This window comes from Lipophrys pholis (genome assembly GCF_963383615.2).
Source record: "Lipophrys pholis genome assembly, chromosome: 20".
Lineage (NCBI taxonomy): Eukaryota > Metazoa > Chordata > Actinopteri > Blenniiformes > Blenniidae > Lipophrys > Lipophrys pholis.
In genome coordinates this window covers 21,942,281-21,969,446 of record NC_137648.1, presented here as the reverse complement: position 1 = coordinate 21,969,446, position 27,166 = coordinate 21,942,281, and the positions used below count along the sequence as shown (strand labels likewise).

The 27,166-nt window shown below is 46.9% G+C and overlaps 2 protein-coding genes across 2 annotated transcripts; both read right to left on the bottom strand.

The window, feature by feature from the left end:
- Positions 1 to 771: 771 nt before the first annotated feature.
- Positions 772 to 20,953, bottom strand: LOC308125460 (cullin-1). The gene is made up of 22 exons (XM_080489214.1): positions 20,789 to 20,953; positions 9,811 to 10,189; positions 7,711 to 7,885; positions 7,437 to 7,604; positions 6,774 to 6,824; positions 6,604 to 6,694; positions 6,348 to 6,511; positions 5,827 to 5,989; positions 5,569 to 5,699; positions 5,323 to 5,430; positions 3,950 to 4,056; positions 3,828 to 3,876; positions 3,475 to 3,606; positions 3,272 to 3,389; positions 3,085 to 3,161; positions 2,735 to 2,853; positions 2,465 to 2,570; positions 2,318 to 2,365; positions 1,993 to 2,075; positions 1,805 to 1,910; positions 1,475 to 1,588; positions 772 to 1,355 (listed from the first exon to the last, which is right to left on the bottom strand). The coding sequence occupies exons 2-22, from the start codon at positions 9,948 to 9,950 to the stop codon at positions 1,275 to 1,277; spliced, it is 2,331 nt and encodes a 776-aa protein (XP_080345340.1). The 5' UTR covers positions 9,951 to 10,189; positions 20,789 to 20,953; the 3' UTR covers positions 772 to 1,274.
- Positions 10,038 to 26,356, bottom strand: lrrc34 (leucine rich repeat containing 34; the record flags this gene model as incomplete). The annotated part of the gene is made up of 10 exons (XM_080489980.1): positions 10,038 to 10,189; positions 23,753 to 23,846; positions 23,909 to 24,035; positions 24,272 to 24,427; positions 24,588 to 24,774; positions 24,817 to 24,886; positions 25,064 to 25,192; positions 25,385 to 25,614; positions 25,743 to 25,852; positions 26,250 to 26,356. 10 exons carry the CDS (start codon positions 26,354 to 26,356, stop codon positions 10,038 to 10,040), a joined length of 1,362 nt encoding a protein of 453 aa, XP_080346106.1.
- Positions 26,357 to 27,166: the final 810 nt, after the last annotated feature.

Genomic DNA, 27,166 nt, shown 5'->3' with positions numbered 1-27,166 from the left:
TATTTTGGTGGGAGATTTTACCTGGTGTTTGGGCTGAGACAGCAAATCAGATCTGGCAACCCGCCCCGGCGCCACATGGTTGTTCAGCTCTGCAGAGAAAAGCTCCTCAGCTTCAGCCCCGGTGTTTCTACACGTTAGAAGAGGTGAAGTTCGGAGACGTCGGTCCAGAAGTTGGTTTTAACGCAGCGTCTCAGCGAAGAAGCAGTTTGAAGGTTTCCTCACGTCAACTCAGGATCCAATCACAAGAATCCATTTGGAGTCTTCATTTCTTCTGTCTTTACTCTTTCAGAGATCTTCAGCTTTTGGCGCAAGAAAATAAACCGTGACAGAAAAGGTTTTTCAAAGTTAAACTGCAGGAAAATTAAATGCACTTTTTCAAAATAAAACTTCTTCCTTCTTCTGGAACCAAATCGGCTGCTGCTTGTGAATCGACCAGTCAGAAGGAGCGGTACAATATCTCTCCACCAATCAGAGGCTTCACATACGTGTGTGTGTGTGTGTGTCTCACAGAGGACAAATGAGGCCACATTACAGAAATCTTTCCTTGTTTTTATTTATCACACATTTAGAAAATGAACCACACTATACAAATGTCCACCGTTCAGTAATGAAACAGGCCTCCTGCATGAACCTCCTCCTCCTCCTCCTCCTCCTCCTCCTCCTCCTCCTCCTCCTCCTCCTCCTCCTCCTCCTCCTCCTCCTCCTCCTCCTCCTCCTCCTCCTCCTCCTCCTCCTCCTCCTCCTCCTCCTCCTCCTCCTCCTCCTCCTCCTCCAGCATGACAGTGACTCTCCTGGGCGTAGTTACCATGTTCATCCTCCGGTGGTCACTGTGGTGCAGGTAGGCAGTAGCATGCAGAAACCTTTGGATGCGGCTCTCCTCTGATTGGCTGAAGGCTAATTCATTACGCTATGTATGTGTGTGTGTGTGGTGGAGGGGGGGGGGGGGGGGGGGGTGGCGGGGGGGGCTGTTTGTTTCTCTCAGAGTCTGGTTGTTATTTACAATATGACAACAAGGGAGTGAGCGTTGAGACTCGAACGGGTCGGGTGGAGGGGGGGTGGAGGAGGTCTCCTGACGTGGACAGGAAGAGCTGGAGGAACCCCCCCCACCCTCCCCTCCTCCTCTCCTGGTGGGTGGATGATGCCGCTCAGAGGGATCCACACTTAATTACTCAGACAAAAAAAATAAAATAAAAAAAATAAAAATGGAGGAGAGCCGTCGGGCGGTCGAGCGAGCGGGAGCGACGTGGGGGTGGGGTGGGGGGGCGGCGGAGTCATCAGGCCAGGTAGCTGTAGGTGTCCTTCTCTCCGTCCACTCGCTCCAGGTATTCCTTCTCTATCAGGATGTCGATGCATTTCTGTCCAACAGGGGGAGACAGACACATTCAGTCTGATGTCCTTGTTCCCTGATCGGTTCTACATCGGTTCCCTGCTCTCCCCCCACCCCCACCCCCCACCACTGATCAATACCAGTTACCTTGATGACGGGGACTCTGGGCTTGAACCGGGACGACAGCTGGTTCAGGACTTCAGCGAGGAGCTGCTGGTGTTTCAGGACCTTCCTCATCTTCATGATCCTCACAATGGCCGCCTGCCGACACACACACACACACACACACACACACACACACACACACACACACACACACACACACACACACACACACACACACACACACACACACACACACACACACACACACACACACACACACACACACACACACACACACACACACACACACACACAGTTAAGAGGCCAGACAGGAAGTGTCCAGGGTCGGAGGTCAGAGGCGAAGCGTCCCACCTGGATGAGCAGCTTGCGGTCCTCCTCGATGTTCTTGTGAGTCGTCTCCTGCTCCTGCTTCTGCTCCGTCTTCATCGGTACGTTGATGTTCACCCTCAGCTTCTTACTGCAGGAACACACCAGGACATCAAGCACCGGGGGGTGTGTGTGTGTGTGTGTGTGTGTGTGTGTGTGTGTGTGTCTCTCACTTCTTGTATCCGAGGAACAGTTTGATGACGGTGTCTGGTTTGAAATCCACCTCGTCAACGTTGGCGTTCTCATCCTCCAACACCTGAAACACACAAATCCTCTGATTCCCTGTTTCCTCACAGTAACATGGAAATTGTTCAAACATCAGACTCTGTCGCCCTCCAGTGGCCACAGGAGGAACAACAGGTGAAACTCAGGGACTGTCCACAGGACCACACCGTTTCATGTCACCATGGTTTTACACGGAATTTTAAAATGCCGCCTCGGCGTCGACGTGCCGACGGACAAGACGCTCATCAGCTGAAAACGATGACGTCCACTCACCAGCAGCTTGGACTTCAGCAGGATCTGCAGAACCTGAACCAGGATGTCCTGAAACAAAGAGTGTGTGTGAGTGTGTGCGCAGCTGATAGAATGTGTGTGTGTGTGTGTGGGAGAGAGCTGAAGGTGAGGATGGCGTGTCGTGCTCACGGTCTTGATCTGTGTGCTGTCGGTCAGCTGCTGCACGGTGTAGCTGTCCTCGGTGTTGTACTGCAGCAGGATGGCCATCTGGAAGGTGGAGGCCTGCAGGGTGTACCTGCAGACAACAGCAACACTGTCAGCTCCCAGCAGCACCTGAACGCCTCACGATGGACCAGCAGGGTCCAGACAGGGCGGTCTGGACGTGATGTCAGTGAACACACCACCACCACATTCAGGGCACTGCAGCGCCCCCTGTGCTCACAGTGTGTCACTACGTACCTGTTCTTGAAGCAGTTGGTGACCAGCTCTCCTTTGGACAGGTGGTAGAGCCAGGTGAGCTTCCTGCCGCTGTGTCTGCTGGCGTAAAACGCTGTGAAGCGCTGATAGCTCCGCTCCAGCTGAAGGACAAGAACACACACACACACTCAGTAGAGTTCTGTGGGTCTCTCACACACACACACACACACACACACACACACACACACACACACACACACACACACACACACACACACACACACACACACACACACACACACACACACACACACACACACACACACACACACACACACACACACACACACACACACACACACACACACACACACACACACACACACGTTTACCTCAGACGGCAGAGCGAAGGTACACGACTGCTGGAAAGGCCACGACCCCGAGCTGAGGACCTGGATACTGAAGTCCACTGGAGGGAAGGAAACAGATCATCTAATGAAGCCTTGAGGACGTTTCCACAGTCACTGATCTCTAAGTGTCACAATTAGAACGTGTGTGTGTGTGTGTGTGTTCACTGACAGTCCAGAGGCTCTGAGTTGGTCAGATGTTTCTTGAACTGCTCATTGAGGTCTTTGCTGACTCCGATGTCCTGAAACATCCTCTGTAGTTTGGACGTGTACTCGAAGCCACAGGCTTGCTGCAGGAGGAGGAGGAGGAAGAGTTGAGTCCGGTTTGCCCCTCTGTGCCTCAGCAGCAGGTTAGAAACGCCGGCGGCGCCGTACCTTCAGTTTGGAGATCATGCTGGCCTCGGCGTCGTCGCTGGCACTGTTCTGGTGGACGAGGCGTTTGGCCAGCATCTTAGCGTAGAACTTCTGGAACACGTCTTTGTCCTCGATGTACTTGAACACCACCATCTGGAAGAGAGGAGCAGCTGAGCGGGTTCTGCTGCAGAAACCAGACCAGGACTTCCTCCTCAGTTCCCTTTAAAAGCCGTTTCAGGCTCCGTTTCCATGAAAACACATCGTCTTTCTTTTCTACTTCTAAAAAGTCTAAAACGATGCCCGTTTCCACGGCAACAGCAGGAGCAGGGAGGATGTGGTAGTTGTGATGTGAAGCTGTACAGCTCGGGGCTCACCACTTGGTTGAGCGTGTCCTCCAGCTCGGCCTCCTCGGGGTTTTTGGAGCTGAGGAGGAAACACAGGAGTCAATAAGAGGAGGAGGGGCTGCTGGCGCCCCCTGCTGTCCGGAGCGACTCACCTCTTCTTCAGGAGAGAGTCACAGTATCTGGCCAGCAGCTCCGGAGACTTGCTGGATGACTGAGCCATCCTGGTGACGGCGTTGTTGTTGATGAAGCGACCGCAGGCCTGAGGACCAGACGGAGGAGGAGAGGTGAAGCTCCTCAGTGGAGTGACGGCAGCTTCAGTCTGTTATTTACACTCTCAGGCTCCAGGGTCTGACTCCTCACAGATTGTTTACTCTTATATGGTGAGTCTGAATGCAACTCAAATTAAATCCTCTGCACCTCCTGGACAGATTGACCTCTTATATTTATTTATTTATTTATATTCATTCAAATGTAATAATTAAAAAGCACAAAACGTCCAATGCGACAGTCTGAATGAAAAGGAGCAGAAGATCAGTCTTATATCTGCCCCTTGTGACCTCACAATCACTTTACATCAGGCTGTCATTAATGTTAATGTCCAACTTTCATAATATTTACAGTTTTACATGTATTTTTGTGCATTTCTGTACAGTATTTTTAATATACAAATACAAAACCATAATTTTCATGTTTGTCCAAATCAAACTCACACTAGTTCTAACGTTGTAGATTTTGTGTGTTTCTTGAATACCAGGAGAGTTCCTGGCTGTTTTACTTCTTTCTGAAGTTACTTCCATAAACTACTTCCTGTCACTGTGACACTTCCCTCCTTTGGACCTGAACCTGGTTTTTTTTTTTTTTAAAAGACGTCTACATGACCTTAAAACTGTCCTGACATTGTGAACCTGCCAGACTCCATGGAGGGAAAATAAAACCCAGCGTTCAGCCTGACCTCCGTCATGACGGCAGATGACCACGAACAAGTTTTCAAGTGAAACGGCAACAGCATTTCAGAAAAGTTTCACTTTGACACAACAAGGCGATGAAGACGATGCAGTTAACACGTTGGTCCACTAGTTGGAGCTGCTGGTTGTTCTTGTGATGAAGACACACGCAGCAGAGAACAAAGAGCTCTAAACACTACCATTGCTCTTATTGTCCTAATAATGCTACTGAGCATGTGCAGAAGAAGTATTTATTACGGCCGTGGTGAGCATGAGCAGCAGTAACGTTGAAAGGAAATATTACGTTTTCCCTCGTTTCCATGGAGAAGGAGCGTTTTCAAAAACTTGTGTTTTCCGTTTGTTGTGGTGTAAACCAACATTCATTCATTCCAACTGAATTTATACTTTATAAGATTCTGAATGTCGTCCCAGAGTCAGAACTTTAGTTTTATCAGTCTCCACACACACACACACACACACACACACACACACACACACACACACACACACACACACACACACACACACACACACACACACACACACACACACACACACACACACACACACACACCACTGACCTTATCGAGGGCGGCCACGAAGCCGGCGTCGTTATTGAAGGCAGACATGACCAAGGCGTTGTACTTCTTGTGGACGTCCAGCGTGGTCTGGACGTAGACTTTGGGGTCCTGAACAAGGAGCAGATTCAGTATCTTCCTCCAACTGGTTGATGGAACTTCAGCAACAATAGTAACTGATTACTTTCCATCTGCAGTAACTATCATGAGCCCTGTTCTCATCCAGCTTCTGCTCTCGTCTTGACTTACGTTGAGCGCCGCCTCGCCACACTTCTCGATGGCGGCCAGGCCCTGGTTGTGGATGTGAGTCTCCAGGAGCTTCTTCAGTTCTCCCAGGCCGTCTGTGATCCGAGACACCAGGTTGTACATGCGGCCCAGATCTGCGGAGGAGAAGAGGTGGTTCAGCCTGATGGAGGAGCCCAGCCGAGGTGCAGGCATGAGGGAATGTGTCCGCTGAACGGCTCCATGCATTTGTGGGATGAGCAGCAGGGTTCTTCTGAAGGTCACCTTCGTTCTTGTCTGCGTCCAGCAGGTTCTGGAACTCCGTGTGGAAGATCTCCAGGTGCTTCTCGATCAGGACCTGCTCACACTTCCTGGCCAGCTCGTCCTGGGTGGACTCATGGAGGTAGACCTGTACACGCCGCTGCTCCTCCAGGAGGCGCGCCTCAGCCTACACACACACACACACACAGACACAGACACACACACACACACACACAGACACAGACACACACACTTAATAAACCACAACTTTGGCCCGGTTTTTAAGAGAAAAGACAACATTTTTGCATTTTCGTTTCAGAGTAGTTTCTTGCTGACAACGATGTAGTCTCATCTTCACCCAATTCCAACGATAGCAGAGCATTTTCACAAAGTTCCACCTCGAGCGCGGTTTGGTAGTGTTGTGAGTGTTTACTGAAAATATAACTTTACTTTTCAAAGTTTTCCATTTTCACTTGAAAACGTTGCCATGTCGACCACAACGAAAACACATGGACAGTCACACCTCTGTGTGTGTGTGTGCTGACCTTCTTCATGTACTCTGTGACGGGGTTCTGCTGCAGGAACTCGGTGCTCTCTCGGGTGTAGAAACGCTCGGTGTCGGTCAGGAACTGACACTCAAAGTATTCTTTGTACACCGACAGCGTGGGACCTTTAGCGAAGGCGTCCTCCTCATTGAGCCCGAGCTCCACTGCAGGAGGAGGAGGAGGAGGAGCAGGAGTCAGTGAAAGCAGGTCTGTGACTGGCGAACCTCCACCCCCCCCAGCGTGCAGCAGGACGTACCGTACGACTGCACCACGCCGCTGATGAGGCGGGTGTTGATGGTCTCGCCGTTCCTCTCCCTCTCGATCAGCTTGAGGACGGCGTTTGTTACCTGGCACACAGAAGAGCCGAGGGTGAACACACCTGCGGTCGCTTCCCACTCTGCTGGTGGAAAGAGGAAGTAAACGCACCTGTTTGTTGAGGGGTCGGAACAAACACTCCCTCCAGGTGACCAGAGCCAGCTGAGAGAGAAGAGCAGGTCACACATCAGGTCTTTATTCAGAAAAGATTTGGGTTGATAGATTTTCCTCTCTGTATTGAGCTTTAGGTATTATGTCGACTTTGTGATTTTTATTTGTGCAAACTACTCCCTAAAGAAACTTCAAACCAGAGAAAATCAAAACATTATCACCTTTTTAGCCGGACGCCGACTCAGACGGTTCAAAATCAAGTGACTTCTTGTATTTCACATCAGGGGGTTTTGTTTTTATTTTTGAGTTTGGAGACAAAGACTTAAAAACATTTTCTGTCGTTTTAAGTAGAAAAAAAACAACCTGAAACTTTAAAAGCAGGAAAAACGAAATCAGAATCTTAAGAGTTAGAATGTGGAGTTCCTCAGGGCTCCATCCTTGGTCTTCTAGTAAGAATGTTTGGTGTTTGAAGTGAGTTAAGGTGGAGGAGCAGTTAAATGCCGTCGGCCACTGTGCTGTACCAGCGCCACCCGATGGCCAAAGATTGCATCATGGAAACTTTGTAAAGGTTGTACCAGACGGAGCCTGTTGAGGTTCCGGTTCCTCTTTAACACACATCCTTTCCAGGGCAACACCTGCAGACCCCCCAGAGGTCAGACCTACCGAGTAGATCTCGTAGATTCCCTTACGCCCTTCGTCACACTCTCGTCTGACCCAGTGGCGGTTGAGGTAGGCACAGATCCCGTTGAGGACCTTACTGGAGAAGCGATAGTCCTCCCACTGTTGTGTGTAGAACTTCAGCACACACTCGTCCATCAGGTCCTCGCCGTCCTGCAGAGGGGGACCAGTTGAGGACCGGGAAGTGTGTGTGTGTGTGTGTGTGTGTGTGTGTGTGTGTGGTGTGGTGTGTGGGGGGGGGGGGGGCGTCGGGCCTCACCTTCAGCAGGCTGGTCAGATAGTTCTTCAGGAACTCCTTGAGGCGCTTGTAGAGCTCCAGGCCCACAAACTGAGCCCCCCCGGGAGTGTTGGACTTTTTGGAGGGCTTGGCTGGCGGCACGGAGCCGCGGCCCTGGCTGGACTGGTGGACGCTGGTACAATAGTTATATACATGTCTGATGTCAGAGGTCAAGGTGGAATAATGTTTTCTTCCATTTTTGTTTCAGATCAGAGAAGCAGAAAAGTATTGGGAAAATCTAAAGCAACATCTTTTATCTAAGAAAGACGACGCTTCACGTGAAAACGTTTGGGTTTTCGTTTCTGAAAAGTTTCCTGTGTAAACAGCAACGTTCTGAAAAAGATGTAGGTTTCATGTTGGTCCACTAGTTGGCGCTGTTAGTTTTCATAATGAAAGAGCACGCACGCACACCCGCACGCACACACGGACCTTCTAGTGGACAGACCTCCAAGTTGAATTGTTATTACGGTGACTGTCAAAATAAAACTACCAAGTCGGATTGTTATCATTGTGACTGTCAAAATAAAACTACCAAGTCCAGGAGAATATGGACTGGGAGCCATGACGCAACGGAGGAAACTTTGTTCTGATTGGTTCTACTGAGCATGTGCAGAACTACTGGTTACCACCAACGTGGTGACCTGGACCTGGAGCAGCTTTTGGTCCTCATGCGTTTCCAGAAAGTGTTGCTTTTATTTGTCGACATGGCAACAGAGCCCAAGCATGTTCCAAAAGTTCAACCTTGGGAGCCGTTCTCAAAAAGAGTTTTCAGTGGCTCACCATTGTGTAAACAAAGACAAAATCGTTGCTATGTAACCGGACCCTGACCCTTTGGATTTGGACAGCCCGGCTCCACGCCTTCCTGTAAACAGCTCCCGTCACCACATTCCTCAGATGTATGCGTGTAACGTCCTGAGTAAGAATGTTAGGAATGCTTCACACCTCAGTCGGGGACACATCCCAGCTCCGAGGGGAGCTACCAGTGTTGAACGCGGTCGGTCTGTGACAGCTGGTAAACAAAAACCAGTTATCGTGTCTGATTTAAGAATGGGCGGAGCATCATCTGGTCAATGTCACCTGTGCTGACTTGGTCAAACAAACGTGGAGGTGCAGGAAGGGACCACCAATTAACCATCTTCATTCTCAGGGCCCGTTGACATGGCAACGATTTCAAGTGAGAACGCAGCATGACGACGGTGCTCAGAGCCACTGAAAAAGTAACTATTCAAAAACGATCAGACTCCATCGCCTTGTGGTTGGACGACAACACTGTCTGTGTAGTTGTGCAGTTCTGCACATGCTCAGTAGAGACAATCGGAACAAAGTTCCCTCCGTGGTGTCATGACTCCCAGTTCATATTCTCCTGGACTTGGTACTTTTATTTCATCGTAATAACAATCCAACTTGGTTTTATTTTGACAGCCACCGTAAAAAAAGTCCAACTTGGTGCTCATTGTTCTCTACTGTGTGTGTGTGTGTGTGCTTTCAGTACTAAAATAACCAACAGCACCAACTAGTGGACTAACATGCAAACTACACTATTTTCAGTGTTCTTGTTCACTTTAAACGTTGTCGTGGAAACAGGGCCTCAGTTGAACTACAATATCACATCAAAAAAACTCCAGGACACAGAAAACATCTCCAGCTGTTTGTCCCAGAGGTTACCCCATTCAGACGACCGAAGTAGACGTACTAACTTGAAACTACTATTTTTATGAAGAATCTTCCAGTCCTGCTTGTTTAGGTATTAACGAGTATCGGGAGGAACAACCTGAAAAAATGTTTCTGTGTCGGATGAAAAATCCTGTCGGGAAAAAAAAAAAGACCCGTTTGGTTCTTTAAAGCAAAGATGTATTGCCCATCTAATAGACTTTAACTTGTGTGTGTGTGTGTGTGTGTGTGTGTGTGTGTGTGTGTGTGTGTGTGTGTGTGTGTGTGTGTGTGTGTGTAAACACTGTAAAACAGATTTAGGTCTCTACATGGACGCGACAAGCAGCAGCAGCAGCAGCAGCACTCCCCCCTCCCCTCCCCCCCACTGAGCTGCACCCAGCACCACGCCCCCTGCTGGCTCTCACAGGATACGTGTAGAGTTCCATGTAGCGCGACTTGGCCATGCTTTGCCGCGTGTACACCTGCTGGATGCCCGCCCGCAGGTCGTCCCATATCTGGTCCAGGCCTATCTGTTTCAGTCCGTGGGGGTTGGGGTTCCTGTTGGACGACATGGTGGCGTCTCCCTGCCGCTGCCCTCCCTGTCCCGCCCCTCCGGCTCCTCTCTCCTGGCTTGATCGGGGTCCTGACTGGCTCGGCTCTCACAGTGTCTGGTCCATCTGGTGGCAGCGGCGCTTCGGGGTGCTGGGCTCGTTGGTTGTGAGGCGGGATGCAGTCCTGCTCTGCCGGCCTAGGTGGCGCTGTCTGCTGCCACTCCTCCCGTTGAAAGCTTGGGCGCTCTTCACCAGGTGACCTGTGGAGGAAGTAAAACATGCTCTGGTCAAACGGCTGGCCCGAACCTTTCCACTGGGGGTCCCAGTGTGTAACACAATCCTGAAAACGTTTTCACCGTCACTAACCTCTAAAGCCCCTCTATGTCAACACAACCGTTTCATTTTCACTATAATATACATTTTAAAAGTTTCCCAGGCCTTCCAGTGAGGTTTGCATCTTCTAATGGTGTGTGGGTTTAGTCCAGGTACTCTGGATTCCGGTCAGTGTAAGAACCTTGGCGTCACCTGTGCAGGTGAACTTGCCTCCACACACTGTCCTCTGGATCAGATCCAGCACACCGAGACCCGAGGAAGTCTGACTTCAACCTGCAGCATCAGGTCAGTCCCACAGGCCTGATCACCTGACCGCAGCCTGACGTCACCCAGCTAATGACAGATTAGTCCACTTCAGCATCGCCCTGCTTTCCTGACTGCGGCTTTACATCCCGTCTGACACCATTTGTACGCCGGTACGAGCTCAGAGCGGCAAACAGAGGCGTCACACAGAAAGATGTGTCTGCACAGGTCACAATCATTACCAAGAGAACAGAGATCAGAGGCTGTAATTTCATCTGTGCTGACAGGACACTGCAAGGCGGCTGATCGGAGGCCGAGTGCACAAAAACACAGACGGTACCACCCGTCACACACTTTCCCTCCGCACAGCAGGTTGGAGAGCGCTGGACACACAAAGTCTGGTAAATGGGTCAGAGGCGTTTGGAATGTTGTGAAGGCAACACCATAGGACGCGAAGAGCAGATGGCTATATTTAGGATGGTTTGAGGAAAGGGTTCCTCCAGGAAAACAGTGACGGTGTTCATCAGTGTTAGCACCGGGGGGGGGGTCAATTTAAAGGCCCATGGGTCAAAACTGAACGGCTCCAATCCAGTCAAACCAAGTCAATTTTTACTTGCTGAAGAATCCTGATGCTGCCATGAAAGCTAGCGACCTCGTTGCTATCGAACTAGCCTTAAAGCCATGCTTTAAAGTGCGCATGCTAAAACCCCCAGGATGCAACAGCTATGAGAAGATTGTTAGACATTTCACTGCATTGTGCACCAGAAGGTTTCATTAAAATTGGCTTTATGTTGTAAGAGTCACTACTTTTCCTCGTTTCTCGCCAAGATCGCTGCACTCACAGCCGCTAACATCTCAAGTTTGCAGACCGACACGACAAAACGACAAAGACGACGTAGAAGTCGGGGTAAGAAAACAATATGGACACAGTTCAGATTTCACCCAGCCGACGTTGAGCAGAAAAATGCAATCTGCAGAGAATACAAAACACATGTTACGAGCAAAAGTTTGAGCAGGACCGATTGATTTCACGTTCCACCGACTCAGCGCTGCCACAGGAAAACACTTTGATCAGGGAGACACGTGAATACACACCAGTCAACAATAAACACAGGATGTGCTTTAATTATACATACATTAATAATAGGAGGAAGTTTCTACAGTTGTCCTTCAGATCACAATTCAATAGATACGAGTAGCTCTGCTTTAAGCTCACTCAGCACATCTGGAATTCATTTACTATCAAAACAATATTACATCCTTGGTTTTGTACGTGATGAGAATCGTGGACTTTAGGAGCACATCCGAGTTCAATGTGAAAAAATATAGAAAGTTGAGATGAAATTAGCTGCTCCAATTCTCAATCATTCTGGGTTAATGTGCTTCACACCTGTATGAAAATGACGACATGGCTGAGGAGTGAGTTGATGGTAACAGTATTTATGAGGAGTCCTGAAACGCTGCAGCTGCTGCACTGAATGCAGCCTCGTAGAAGCTGCAGCACACTATATTTAGAAGCTGCAGCCACCAACGTCTCCGAGCTTCCAGAGACGAGGACTGGACTCCGAGGACGCAACGGCACAGTGAGGACGAGTCGGAGCGAGCCGGGCTCTTCACTTCATGCACAGAAAAAAAACCCAAAAACAATCGTCACATGACTCGGCGCCCGTTGACACACGACGATTCAATGAAAACACATCATTTCAGAAAAGTTCCGCGGTTACAGGGCAACGTTCTGAAAAAGATGTTGGTTTCCATGGAAACAGTGAAAACAATGTTTTCATGTTGGGCCACTAGTTGGTGCTGTTAGTTTTGGTGCTGAAAGCACACACACACACATACGGAAGAGAACAATGAGCTCTAAACATTAACACTGGGAGAACATGGACGTTCTAGTGGACAGTAGGGATGGGGTTGAGCCGATCCAGTATCGGTATCGGGTTCCAATACCAAAATAATTCACGGATGGGATATTTACAATCTAAACTGCGGAGATTTCTGATCCATGAAGTCTCGTCTGTGTTTTACTGTTGCTGAAATGACTCCACAGTGTTTCCCTGCCGGCTGCTCTGCTCGCTGGCTGCAAAATGTGGAATGGATTTCCTGATTGGAGACGGGTGGCAACGGGGGGCTTTTCCACCGGAAAGAACCAGGTTCTAGTTCTGGTCCTGGGCCAGTCTTAGCACCAGTTCTTTGTCCTTCCACCACCAAAGCCCCGGCCTATCAGGGGCTAAACGGGTGCTAAGCCGGCGCCACATCGTTGCTGGGCCAGAGCGGGGCCTGACACGTCAGCTGGAGGCGGAGTTATCGCTGGAGGTATCACTACCTATGAGGGGGAAGAGACGCTGAACCGGCTTTCTGAAATCTACAGGGAACACAAAGTCCTGGAGTGGTTATAGAGAAAAAATTAAAATAACGCGTGGGAACGATATAATAACTCGTTCCCTCAAGTTAATAAAGCGAGGGAAGGAGATAATTTAATCTGTGATCGTGGAGCCGGTGGCTCTCCAGAGACCTGCAGAGCTCCTGCTGTCACACTAAGTCAGCTGCATGAGATATTTAATTTAGAAGCAGTTTTCCGTTGTGGTTTTTTTCAGGCTTTTCATGGTGACATCATTGTAACTAACTTCACTTCCAGGTCTTGTACGGCGTTATGACCACAGGCTGAGGTCTGCATGAGGCAGCAGGGGGCGCTCCGCTATGAGACGCTCCACAGAACGTCTTTATAATGAAGCCAGACTTTTGGTTCATCAGGAACTACTAAACAAACTACAAACTACTGGAAATGAAAGCTTGGAGCTTTTAGCCATAAAATGAGCCTTTTAATGGCTTCATGTGAAAGAGAACTTTAATCAGAGCATTTATGTAGGTTGCCATGGAAACGGCTGTAGAGCAGCGTTCTATCATTCTACACCTCCATTCCTCCATGTTGAAGCTTTTGATTCAGACACGTCCAGAAATAAAGTCAAAGGAGCAGAAATTCACTATGTAAAGCTGAAATGTTGATAAATAAGCCCCGAGCTCATTCATGTGTTATTAATTATTATTATCATTATTATCTCTTTGGCCACTCCGGAGCTCCGGACTAAAACAAGACGGACGTGAAAAAACAAGAATAGAGGGACGAGGACACTCAATGTTTTCTGGCTCTTTACAACGTGCAATGTTAGCAAAGCAACGCAGCAACGTGCAATGTTAGCAACGCCATAGTACAGCGAGGCGGCGCTCTGCAGCCAGACGTCAGCGTTTTAAAAGTCCAGCTCGCAGAGGAGAACAGCACTGACATCAAAACAACGAACAGCAGCTCCTCCAGGCTGTCAGCAGTCGATTCACACCTCCGTGAAGCTGCGTCCTACTCCGCGCTAAACTCCCTGAAAATAGTCCCAATGGTTGGAGCTGCATTAGAGCTGGAAACATTCTGTTGGTGCTGCGCTGCTAAAGAATTTCCCCCGGGATTAATAAAGTCATTCTGAGGTTTTAAAGATAAAACTAGTTTATTATGAGACGATGACGTCACGCGGACCCCCACATTGTCCAAATGAAACAAAAACAGTTTGTACTGTTTCCTCCTCTGTCCTTATCAGGGCTTGACATTAAGGCTTGTCCGGACGTCCGGGCTAGTAAAAGCTTTGCTCGGGCAAGTGAATCATCTACCCACCTTGCCCGAACGGGCTAGTGATTTTTTTGGGCGATATGACGTTTTTTCAGTAAATATCACTTGGTACGATCAACGGATCCCAACATCGCTAGGCGCGGCCATTTTTGCATGAGGTTTCATCGAGATCTCGCGTGATCACCGATGATCGTGTGGGAAAACGGCGTGAAACGTGAATGAAAACATCTGGAGAGCGCTGCTTGTAAGATAATCGTATTTTATTGGTAGCAACAGTGCACCTACATGCAGCACCGGCACTTTAAAATTCTACCCCTCAGCGCACCGGGACGATTTTCTAGCGTACGGCGCATACTGGAACTTTTCGTATTGTCCGGACTGTCAGCCACTACTTTTTTCACACACTTTGAACCCAGCGGCTTAAACAATGAGGTTTTATAGATATACTTTATAGATTTTTACTGGTAAATGACATCCATGCCGACAATACATGGGTGATGTGTGCATCACGTAACGCTGCCCTCTGGGGCCGACCAATCGTCCTCAGAGGAAAATCTTCTCTCGTCACAATCGCAATCAGCAAATACTTTATGACCAGAGATAAAACCATCTGTGTATTTTTGCAGTAATTTACTTGTCCTCTCTTCCTCTCTCTTTTCCTCCAGTCCAGTCTGTCGTCCCACCACGGATGCAGTTTAAAATTATTTTTCTTCTTAAAAAAACAACAAACAAAAAAAACAACAACCTGCAATCCCACAGTGAAATTCACGCCCCATTACAACGTGGACATGTGTGCTTATAGACAAGTGCGGCCTATACTGTATATGTACGAATATATTTTTTCTTTTTAAATATGTGGGTGCAGATTATGTTAATTTTTTTAAAATAGCTTACACTCTACTGTCTGTGGCCCATAGTGACATCAACATTTCTCACAATTACACACTTAAATCGTTATATTACTGTACAGGCAGAACATTTCCTAAAAATTCAATTCAAATAGTATTCAGCAAACTACACCAGCTTCCTGCCCTGTCCATTCCTACACGACCCCTCAGGTGGATTCACGGCAGCATTTATTCACAATCACACACTAAAATCACACCTAATAGAATTTTTAGGCAATTTTTTAAAATCTGACATGACAGCAATATTTCTAATTGTTTTCAGTAAACTGCACCACATTCCTGTTCTACATGAGCCCAGGTCAATTTTCAAATGGATTCACTGCAGCTTCTTTTCACAATTACACACTTAAATTACACCCAAAACATATAATGCTGTACAGAGTAATTAAATAAAAATCCCCACAGGGACAATAAAAGTACATCTGAACTTATTCAGGATGGTGTAGTGACATCCACTCATCTCTCTCTCTTTCTCTCGCTCATTCTTCCCTTTAATTTTTTTGACTGGGAATTATTAAAAGTCTGCCAATATTTAAATAAATATTCATTTCCATACAACATGTACTTGTGTTTTTTTTTTATCACACTATTATAATAAAGCAGCCGGTGGATCCACACACTGCACAAGGTGCCTTTATTTTACACTGACCACCTGTCATACAAAATGTCAGCGCACGCCACTGAATTCTATGTTTTTGTCTCATATTTGTATGAGAGACTGACAGCAGGTCACCAAGAGGAGCACCAGCACTTATTTTTTCCACTTAAAGCACAAAATACATAGTAGAATACAATAATGTATACACAGAGTTGAGAGTCGCAACTTGACATACATCAGCAGTTAAATTTCAAAGGTGGGTAAATGTAGTAAATATCTAAAAAGTTACCCCAAACATTAAAACAAGCAAATTGGACCTCATGCACCCAGCCATGTTGGATCCCCCGACCCCTTGACAAGGGTCCACTGCAAGAGTCAAGTTAATTTAAGTACATCTACTTGTTTATTCCAAAAATTATTAAAGAAACATATAACGATGTATTTATTGGTCGAATTCATACATTACCCAAGCTTATACATTTCCATTAAACTTCGGGCAAGTACAAATTTGTCCGGGCAAGTATAAAGCTGTAAGCACTTGCCCAAAATCCTGAATGTCAAGCCCTGCTTATACTAACCTCAAGTTGTCTTTTGAGAGAATACATGCATACTTTACTGTAGAGAGAGTTCATTACAGCCTCATATAAAATCAACAATGATAATAATGATATTAAAGCAAACAGAGCTCTGATATCCGAAAAGTATCGGTATCGGCAGATATCCAAATTCAGATATCTGGATTGGATTTAAGTGAAAAAATGTGGATCGGTGTTTCCCTCGTGGACAGACCACCAAGTTGGATTGTTATTACAATGACTGTCAAATTAAAACTACCAAGTTGGATTGTTATTACGGTGACTGTCAAAATAAAACCAGTCCCAGGAGAATATGGACTGGGACTCATATTGTCCGATTGTCTCTACTGAGCATGTGCAGAACAACTAGTTACTACAGCTGTGGTGACCAGGAGCAGCGATTCTGCCGTCTATATGGTGACTGAGCTTGAGAGTTTCAAAAAGTTGCACCTTGGGAGCCTTTTTTAAAAGGTTCAGTTTTCAGTAGCTCAGATCATTGTTGTCAAGTATAGGGACACGTAAAATGTGATGAATGTTTTGCGTTTTCACTTTCACACAAATTTCACCAGTCTGCACCGCCCCGACACAAACTGTAATGAAGCTGTCAAAGAGCAGTTTGAGTCATTGTTGGAAATATTCAGAGGAAAGGAAGCAGTTCACATCATGAGTGTAGCATGAAGACAAACTGCAGCTCTTCCTGGTCAGACTGCTGCTCTTTTTACTCCAACAGCAGCTCGAAAACAGCCCCGCTCGTGGCGGCCATGTTTGTTTTTATCACGTGAACACTATGAAGTGGGAAATGGGAACCTTCCCAACTGGTAACTTTTCTATAAACCAACTCCTCCAGCTCCACGTACAGATCGGATCACGAGTCCACCTCAGGACTTCAGGTCAGGCAGCTCCTCTCCAGCCTCTCTAAACAGGCAGCTCTACCTGAGCAGCCCGGGCAGTTGCCATGGTAACTGGGGCAGACAATACCTGCAAGTGGTTGTGGGACGACAGAAGCTGCAGTGTTTTTGGTCTGGAGAAAGGTGCCCTTCAGGGGGCGCCAGGATCTAGTTTCCTGATATCTGACCTAGAATCGCCCTGGCAGCCACGTTACCGCGGCAACAGTCTCTTGGAAGCTTGTTGTGAAACGAGAATCTCACGCCGGTGTTGTGGCGGTCACACGAGACAGGAAGGCGTCAAAGGTCAGAGGACACGGCTGATCACAAGAACGTCAACAGGTCTGTTTGTGTTTACAGAGACTAACGGGGCCACGGTGGAGCTCATCACTCGTTTACTGACCCTCCAATATAATGGCCACTTCACACACACAAAGAAAAAAACGACAGCTAGCAATAACATCTATTCCTGTATTTATTATAAATCAATGTGTTTTTTTCACATCTGATTCTTTATTTTAAATTGGTTTTGTACCTAAATCATTTTTTCTTGATCAGATGAGTGACGAGTATATCAGAGATTTATTGAGTGTCAACATGACAGATTGAAAAATAAGCTCTACGCCTGCTGTGCTCAGTTAAGGTTTCACCTGGAGGTAGAGGTTATGATGGTTGTTATTACAGACCATGGTGTCTCGCTACATCCCGCTACCGCCTGTTACCTCTTGCTACATCCCGCTACCGCCTGTTACCTCTTGCTACATAGTTACTTCTCGCTACATCCTGCTACCTCCTGTTACCTCTCGCTACATCCAGTTACCTCTCGCTACATCCTGCTACCTCCAATTACCTCTCCCTACATCCAGTTACCTCTCGCTACATCCAGTTACCTCTCGCTACATCCTGCTACCTCTCGCTACATCCTGCTACCTCTCGCTACATCCTGCTACCTCTCGCTACATCCTGCTACCTCTCGCTACATCCTGCTACCTCCAATTACTTCTCGCTACATCCTGTTACCTCTTGCCACATCCTGCTACCTCCAGTTACCTCTCGCTACATCCTGTTACCTCTTGCCACATCCTGCTACCTCCAGTTACCTCTCGCTACATCCTGTTACCTCTTGCTACATCCTGCTACCTCCAGTTAACTCTCGCTACATCCTGTTAACTCTCGCTACATCCTGTTAACTCTCGCTACATCCTGCTACCTCCAGTTACCTCTCACTACATCCTGTTACCTCGTTACATCCCGCTACCTCCTGTTACCTTTCGCTACATCCTGTTGTATCTTGTTACATCATCTTATTTCTCATTTTCTCTCATGACTTCACATTATTCAGCCCTGATTACCTAGAATCATCTTGTATTCATCTTAAGCCCAAACAGCAGCCTGTCCTCTTCTGACTTGAGGAATCAAACACACTCAGCCTGTTGTATCCTGGTGTCTACTCCATCTATTGTTGAAATCATGTCTCTTATATGCACCTCTCAGCTCGGCAGTATTGGGCAGTTTCCTGTTGACCTACATCGTCAGGTAATAAAAACATTCAATGGAAAGCGAGCACATTAGTGGCCCAGTGTGACGACAAAACTTACAGTGAGCATTCTTGTGTTGGACTCCTGTTTATCTTCAAACATGCTGCTGAGAAATTGAGAAGTGAGACTTCTTCCAATTTTCAGTCTCTATGTGTCGATACAGACAAATCACCTGGAACCAGTTTGAACAAAATTATCTTCAGCCAGACTTTCAACACGAGATTACCAGAGACAATGTTTTGATGAGTGGTACAAGTTACTGACAGTTAATATCTAATTATAGCTACTTCTTCAAAAAGTAGTGGAATAACTTAACTCGGTACAGATGAGAAAGAGTAACTAGCAAAGTGTCCCCTTTTAATAATGCTCACAAAGCTGTACTATTGTATCGCTAGCATTAGCTGTGCTCTTGGCATTGTTTGGGTCAGTCTAATGACCCATTCAATCCTTAAGTTCATATGATGTTACGTCAGTCAGTGAGAGGAAGATGCTTTATAATCGCAAATTAGAGGAGGAAGATGCACTATAATCTGATGTCAGGGGAGGAAGATGCTCTATAATCTGATGTCAGAGGAAGAAGATGCTCTATAATCCGATGTCACAGGAAGATGCTCTTCAGTAAACCACTGAAAACATTTTTGAAAACGGCTCCAAGGTGGAATTTAATCACGAATGGAGGACATAAATTCTAATCTCACATTACAGACTCAAAACAACGTGATCCTTTCTTAAGTTCAAGCAAAATGTTGAACTCAACCACCAATTTAAATGAATCCCAGTGATCAAAATAAAGAACATTGCAGTTAATGGAAACATGAGCAGATTAATCAATCGTGTAGATTGTTGCTCACAGGATAAGAAATGTTCTTATTGACCTGGAGCATAAATTCATAGTTTCAACACTATTTTTTGAATCATGTTTTAGGTTAAAACCACTTCAGTCCTGATTAAAATCAGAGTATATTCTTTGTGTCTTTTCCAGTTAGGATTCTATTTCAACTCTGGTTTTAGGAATACTGAGGCTTTGTGGGAGTTTAATCACCGTTCAGGGTTCAAATCAAAACTCTACAATCCTCACAGCAACACGAGTCAGAAAAAGAACATTAGTCTGGTTCTGAGAGTTTACCCATGTGAGGACTCAGAACCATAATCAGATGATGTTTCCACGTGTAGCGAGCTGCACATTGTATCTGTAAACTACCCAAACACACACACCACCAACTCAGAACCAGACCGAACCGGAACCAGACTGACCTTAAACCAGCTTGTATCTGAACAGGGACCAGAACCAAATCACGTCTAAACCAAACTGAACCAGACTCAATCTGCTTCTGTCAACTGTTCAACTACAGTCAATGAAACCAGACTGAACCAGAACCAGAACCAGACTGAAACTTCATGTGAAACTAGAAACAGGATCTGACGGTTTTCATGGATCTTAAGGTGAAAATAAAGACAGGATAGAAAGTCAACAACACCAGCACAGCTCTAGCAGAGACCCTCCAGAGGAGGCTATAAACGACACACGATGGCCGCTCAAACGACTGCTTTCAGCGGCTTTCTCCGGATGTTCAGCCCGTTAGAAGCTGCCCTGCACCGGACTGGAGAGGCTCCGTGTCAGCCTCCATCCACTCACACTGTGGCCGTCAGGAGCCGCACAGGGCCGGGGCCATCACCTGGGACAGCCACTGCGGTCCCCTCCGTTAAATCTGGACTCTATAGGCGGGGTGGATAGAAGCTCCAGACTGTGAATCAGGCCGTGTTTCAGCCCGTGTGTCCCGGTGAGGTGGGTCCGGACCTGGGAGTGAGTCAGACGCAGCTACGCAACACGGCGAGCTGCTCCGCTAGCCCGTTAGCTGGAGGCTAACGTTAGCTCGGCTCCCGCTGAGACAACGGGCTCCAATCACCCCGGAGTCCGGCTGTAGCTCCGCATCAACGCTCCGCTGGTGGTGAGCGTTCTCTCCGGGGTGTGTCTGGGCTGGGGGTCGCGAGGGAAGAGGCCGCCGCAGCGCGGAGCTCCTTCGGTGGCGCCTGGCGTTAAGATGGCAGCCTTTAGCTTCTGGAGCGGCTCGATAATGAGTCAGCTTAGCATTAGCCGCGGCTAGCCGCTCAGCCGGAGAAAAGCGCCTCCGACCCTGCGGCCGCGGCTCCGCAGGCGGCTTCTTACCATGGTAGAGGGCTCGTCGTCGCCGTGTGGTCGCTGTTCGAGAGGGTTTCGGGGTTCCGGGCCGGTGTGTGCCGCCGTGTCCGTGTGTGTGTGTCCGCTGCTAACTGCGACCGCTCGCCGCTCAGCTTGCACAAAGATCAACTCCGCGGCCACCGAATCACGGTGCGTTCAGGAACACCCTGAAAACACGACGTCAGCGGAGAGAAGACAGAGGGACGACTGAGAGGGACCACAGAGAAACGACTGAGAGCGACCACAGAGAAACGACTGTTAAGGATCTACCGGGAAACGACTGAGGGGAACTACCGAAAGTCAGACAGACTCGCCTCAGCAATAAGGAGTCGGAAGTTATAAGCGTCCCCTGAACGCATCATGCGCGTCACAGTGACGACTACAAATATGGCCGCTCGAAGGACAACAAACATGGCCACACAGAGGGCGCATGTGCAGTTTTGGCTTCCTAATGAAAGGAGTCAGCATGTCAGTCTGCATTTATCAAAGGAAGGAATATTAGCAATCATATTAGATTCATTTTTGAGATGTTGGATTATAAAGATTTTGTTGACCAAGAAGGTCTTATATGTACTTCTAAAGCGTTTTATATATATATATATATATATAAAACTCTCTAGAACATTCAATTTTGACAAAAGCCTTAAACTACCTGGGATTTGGATATGATTTTTGTGCAGTAATCAAAGTGATTTACAATAATATATATAGTGCAGTTTCTCTTAACCCAGGTCTTACTCCTCGACTTTTGGTGCAGCGTTGTATTCCTCAAGGATGTCCAATTTCACCGAAATTGTTTATTTTAGCTACACATTTTGTGGCTCTCTCCATTATGAATAACCACACAATTCAAGGAATTTGTGTTTTTGACAGACGATTCAAAATAAGTCAATTTGCGGATGACACAGCATTATTTAAAAAACAGAAAACAGTCTAATGGTTGGAAATGCTCTTGACGTTTTCAAAGGTTTCTGGTCTAAAGTTAAATATTAAAAAGTGTGAAATTTTGCCTATTCATACATGCCAACTGAACAATATTTAGATAGGTAGAAACCTATTAACTAAAGCTCAAGGTGTTTAAAAGATTATTTCTCCTTGTCACTCAATGTTTATTTCATCTCAGAATATTAAGAAGGCTGACGCTATAGTATTTCAATTTCTCTGGGAAAATAAAACTCACGATGTTAAGAGGTCACGATTAGTTCAATGTTATGACAGGGGTGGTATTAATGCTGTAGATTTTGAAGCCATGGTTGGTACTCTCCAAAATCTTTTATGTCACATACAAACTCCATGTGGTTCCACATTCCAAATGCTTTATTTAGAAAACCAGGAGGAATAGGATTCCTGTTGAGTTGTGACTTTGAGATCACCAAAATACCTTTAATGTTACGTACATTTCACAAACAAATACTACAGTTTTGAAAAATTACATTCAATCATAATGTTTCACCTCAAAATCCAACTCTGTGGAACAACAGAACAATTTGATCTGGTAGGAAATCTTTATTCAAACAGGACCGGTTTGATAAAAATATAATGTTTGTGAAGGATTTATTGGATGACAATGGTCTTTTTTTTAATTACCCGTCCTTTGCGGATAAATATGACATAATTCCCCGGTCCTTTATTTGAGTTGATCCAAAATTCACTTCTGTATTCTCAAGTAACAGTTTCACTCCTGAAGCTAAAGGTTAATGAATGTGACTTGTTAGTTTATAATTGTACAAATAGGCTTATCAGTGAGAGTTCGAGACAAGTAATTTACCACCATTAAAAAAGAACGTCATTCAAGAAAGGTTATGGTTCAGACAATCATTCAATGAGAATTAAAGGTCATTCTTTATTTGTTAAAAGGACTGATTCCAAAATAATTAATAATATATATCCTGTGGGGCAATCTCTTGAAAGACGGTTTGAATTGGATGTTGACCCTTGTGTTTTTTGTCATTTGTTTTTTGACTGTGGCTACTCAAAGGTATCTTGGACGGATGTCCTCAACGTCCCCCCTTTTCAGATTTCACACATTGTATATTCTATGGTTAATTTGGACTCTTTTTCATCTACTGTCATAAATATTATAATACTTTTGGCCAAATACCATATTCACTGCTGCAAATAGAGGGACAATACACCTTCTTTCTCTTGTTTTATGAACGAATTTAAAATGTATCATCGCTTCCTAATAACTTTCAACGACTGGAAAACTGCACGGATCAGCAGCAACAGAATTTCTACACTTGTTGTTATTTTAATGTCTTTGCTCCGTGTCTGTTTAATTTTACTGATGATATGAAATTTGTTTGGTGATAACCAATCTGTTAAGATACTATTCCAAAAAGATTTTCTTCTGGGATTTATTCTCCTTTTTTTCATAAAAACAGTTTCTTATATTTTTTGTATGTTACAGGGAACAACTTAATCATAATCAAGCAACAAGACATCAGGTGAAGGTCAGATGAAGGTCAGGTGAAGGTCAGATGAAGGTCAGGTGAAGGTCAGATGAAGGTCAGGTGAAGGTCAGATGAAGGTCAGAGGTCAAACTCGTGTGGAACAAACTGTCAGTCTTTTGGTTGTGAAGCAAAGTTTTCACTTCCTTTCAATCTGTTTGGAAGGTTTGTTTCTGTCACCATGGAAACAGAGGAAAACTCAAGTTTTTGAAAATGCTGCTACTAAAACTACAGAAGCGACACGATACGATAAACGTTTAGTTTTCTGCGTGAATAAGAAAAGTAACGAGACGCTTCACTTTGAGTGGAAAAGACGTTTTAATGTTGTTTCTTCTGTTTGCTTCATCTGGAGCTGCAGATCAGAAACCAACTCAATGTGTGTGTGTGTGTGTGTGTGTGTGTGTGTGTGTGTGTGTGTGTGTGTGTGTGTGTGTGTGTGCGGTCGAGGTGTGTCCTCAGACTGTATGTGTGCGGTGGAGGTGTGTCCTCAGACTGTGTTGACCTTGGGCCAGGAACACTCGACCGTCCACCAGGTACGGACTGACGTCTGTCTGCTCAGGCAGCAGGCGACCGCTGGACATCAGCTTAGAGACGACCTGCAGGACGACGGGAGTAAGTGTGAGGACACACACACACACACACACACACACACACACACCTGGCAGACAGGCTCCTCCAGCAGGTTCCCCCAGAAGAACAGGTGAGTCACAGTCCTGTTGGTCTTCAGAGCTTCACACAGAGAGAGGAGACCCTCAGTCCCCATGTTGTTCCTACACACTGACAGCCTGGCACACACACACACACACACACACACACACACACACACACACACACACACACACACACACACACACACACACACACACACACACACACACACACACACACACACACACAAATATGAATGAAGGTAGTATTTCTAATCAAAGCAATCTCACACTAGGAGGGAGGAGAACAAGAGGAGAACAAGAGGAGGAGAACAAGAGGAGGAGAAGAGCAGGAGAACAGGAGGAGAACTCACTCTTTCAGGGAACAGTCTGACCCTGTAAGGACTTCACTCAGATACTCGGCGCCTTCGTCACCAATCCGATTGGACGACAGGTTGACGATCTCCAGGCTGCGGTTGTTCTTCAGCAGGTCGGCGAGGTGTCGCACTCCGAAACAAGTTACACGGTTACTATGGAAACGAACAACAGTCACACACACAGGATGAGGTGTAAAGACAACAAAGTAACAAGCTTTAATCAGTGACTGTTCAACGACTGTTCGGTGACATTGGCTGTTCAGTAGCTGTTCGGTGACCGTGGCTGTTCAGTGACTGTGGTGTGTGCTCCTACCAGCGCAGGTCCAGGTATCGCAGGCTGTGGTTCCTCCTCAGGCCTTCAGCCAGCACCTCCACCCCGCTGTCGCTCAGCTCCATCTTCCCCAGGTGGAGCTCCAGCAAGCTGTTGTTGACCTCTAGCATCTGGGCGACGTGCACCGCCCACTCCTCCTGAAAGACAGTCCTCAGGGTGAAGCCGCAACCTGGCAGCGGTGGCAGAGGGCACAGGAAACCCGGGCAAGTACCTGGAGGCTGAAGAGCAGCGAGCGGCTGACGTCCAGGCAGCGGACACTCCGGTTGGTCTTCAAGGCCTCGCTGAGAGCGATCACACTCTGAGTGTCCTGCAGGGGGCAGAGCTCAGCTCAGGAAGCAACCGACAAATAAAAGTACGAGTCGACTAGATGGTTTGTCCTGTGATGAACTGATGACACTATTTGTGTGTGTGTGTGTGTGTGTGTGTGTGTGTGTGTGTGTGTGTGTGTGTGTGTGTACCAGGTGGCAGTCAGCCAGGTGCAGCTCCTGCAGCGTTTTGTTCACCTGCAGCATTGCAGCCGCCGCCATGGCTCCTCCTACACCGATCTTATTTCCAGCCAGACGGAGAGCCAGCAGCCGGCTGTTGGTCTGCAGACAGACACGCCCACCGTCACGAACAACGTTTTTGAGTGAAAACACGAAACTCTCAGTCTCTTGTGGTCTGGTGACAGATGCATTGTGGGTACTTCATGACACGTGTGTTCAAACATGGTGAAGGACGATACCGAGAGCTGACCCCAGGATCCAAACACACAGCGACACAGACGTGTACAGTCCAACCTGCAGGCTGGCGGCGAGGACTTTAGCTCCGCCCATCTGCAGGTCGTTTAAGGTCAGGTCCAGAGAGAGGAGAGCTGAGTCGTCGTCCTGCCAGCAGACACACGGATCGATAAACCTGCTCAGGTTCTCCTCCAGGCTGCACTCTGCAGCCACAGCCGCACTCACCTGCAGCATGTCCGCCAGAAGCCCCGCCCCCTCATCTTCGATGCTGTTGTAGCTCAGGTCCAGCCCTGCACACACACCAACACAGTGAGACACCTGGTGAGGTGAAGGTTTGTGTGTGTGTATGTATGTGTGTGTGTGTGTGTGTGTGTGTGTGTGTGTGTGTGTGTGTGTGTGTGTGTGTGTGTGTGTTCACCTGTCACATGCTTGTTGTGTTTCAGACATTTCGTTAGGGCGAGGACGTCTGCGTCACCAAGTCTCTGAGGACATTTCAGTCTATTTCCTGTCAGCTTCAAGGTCCACTTCCTGTCAACACAGTCATGTGGTGAACTGCGGCTCTAGAACACGACTTGAACGTGATGATGATGATGAGGAGGAGGAGGAGGAGGAGGAAGCCATTGGGATGAGATCAGGGCGCGTCCAGATGTGCCAGGTTAATTTCTGTCGATTTGACTTTTTATGAATTTCAACCTTCAACAACCGTAATACTATATAAGAAGTGAAAATATTATCTTATATTTTCATTTACTCATTGAAATACCAAGTTTCTTTAGAACTTGTTTTATATTTACATTGTTTTTAAGTTAAATCTAATTTAACCATGAGAAAGAGCCCAGAGGACCCGGATGTAGCCCCGTTAGCTTTGAAAGCTAAACTATTTCTTGTTTCCGGCTGTTTAAAGGTGAAAACGTTGAGCTCTTACCCGGACTCTATGGCCTCCTGTAACACGTCCAAAACATCCGGGACGACTTTTATCTGATTTTCTGCACAAACTGCTTCGTAAACTTCGGAAAGCGTCTTCTCTGCCATCCTCGTTGAGGCCCCTGTTACCACGGCAACCGTCCCGACGGTGTCCGCGACGGACAAAAAGGAGGAAAACAAGCCTAGTTGAACGGGTCCTCGCTGCCTCGCTGCTCACCTGAATAGTGGACAGACGTGGCGACGTTTTAAAAGTTAAATCAAGTTTCGAGCTGAAGAAATGGAACCTGCAGAAGTTCTAAGTTTAAGGAAATTAAAGGCCACTTGAAGGGTTTTCCCACCATAACAATAGTTCTTAAGAGTTTAAAAGATATGAAGAAGTTTAAAGAGGTGAACAGATTGGATTGGAGTGCCATGGTCACGCCCTTTTGAGTTTCGGATGAGATTTTAATACGTTTTCATCGAAAAGGTTTGTTGTATATACTGGCCAGATTTCAGGCCTCGGGGACTTTCCCCCCCGAGGAGGATTGGATTTCACGCATAACGCAAAATGGCAGACTTCCTGTTGGGTTCAGAGTCTGGCCGTCAGTGACTTCCTGTTGGGTTCAGAGTCTGGCCGTCAGTGACTTCCTGTTGGGTTCAGACTCCGGCCGCCAGTGAGAATTTTGGGTGTTCCGATGTGCTGCACACATCTACCAGATTTCTTGGTTGGAGGTGAAACATTTTGCCCATTTTAGCTGTTTAAATGTGAAGACAATGTAGGGGGCGCTGTGGAGCCATTTTGACAGACAAGCAGTGACCTTAAAATGACATTTTAACGTCACTTGTGATGTCTGTGTTAATATCATGAAAGTTTGAGCACATTTAGTCAGAGTAGTAAAATAATAGTCTCTTGCATCCAAATAGGTTCTCAGACCCTAA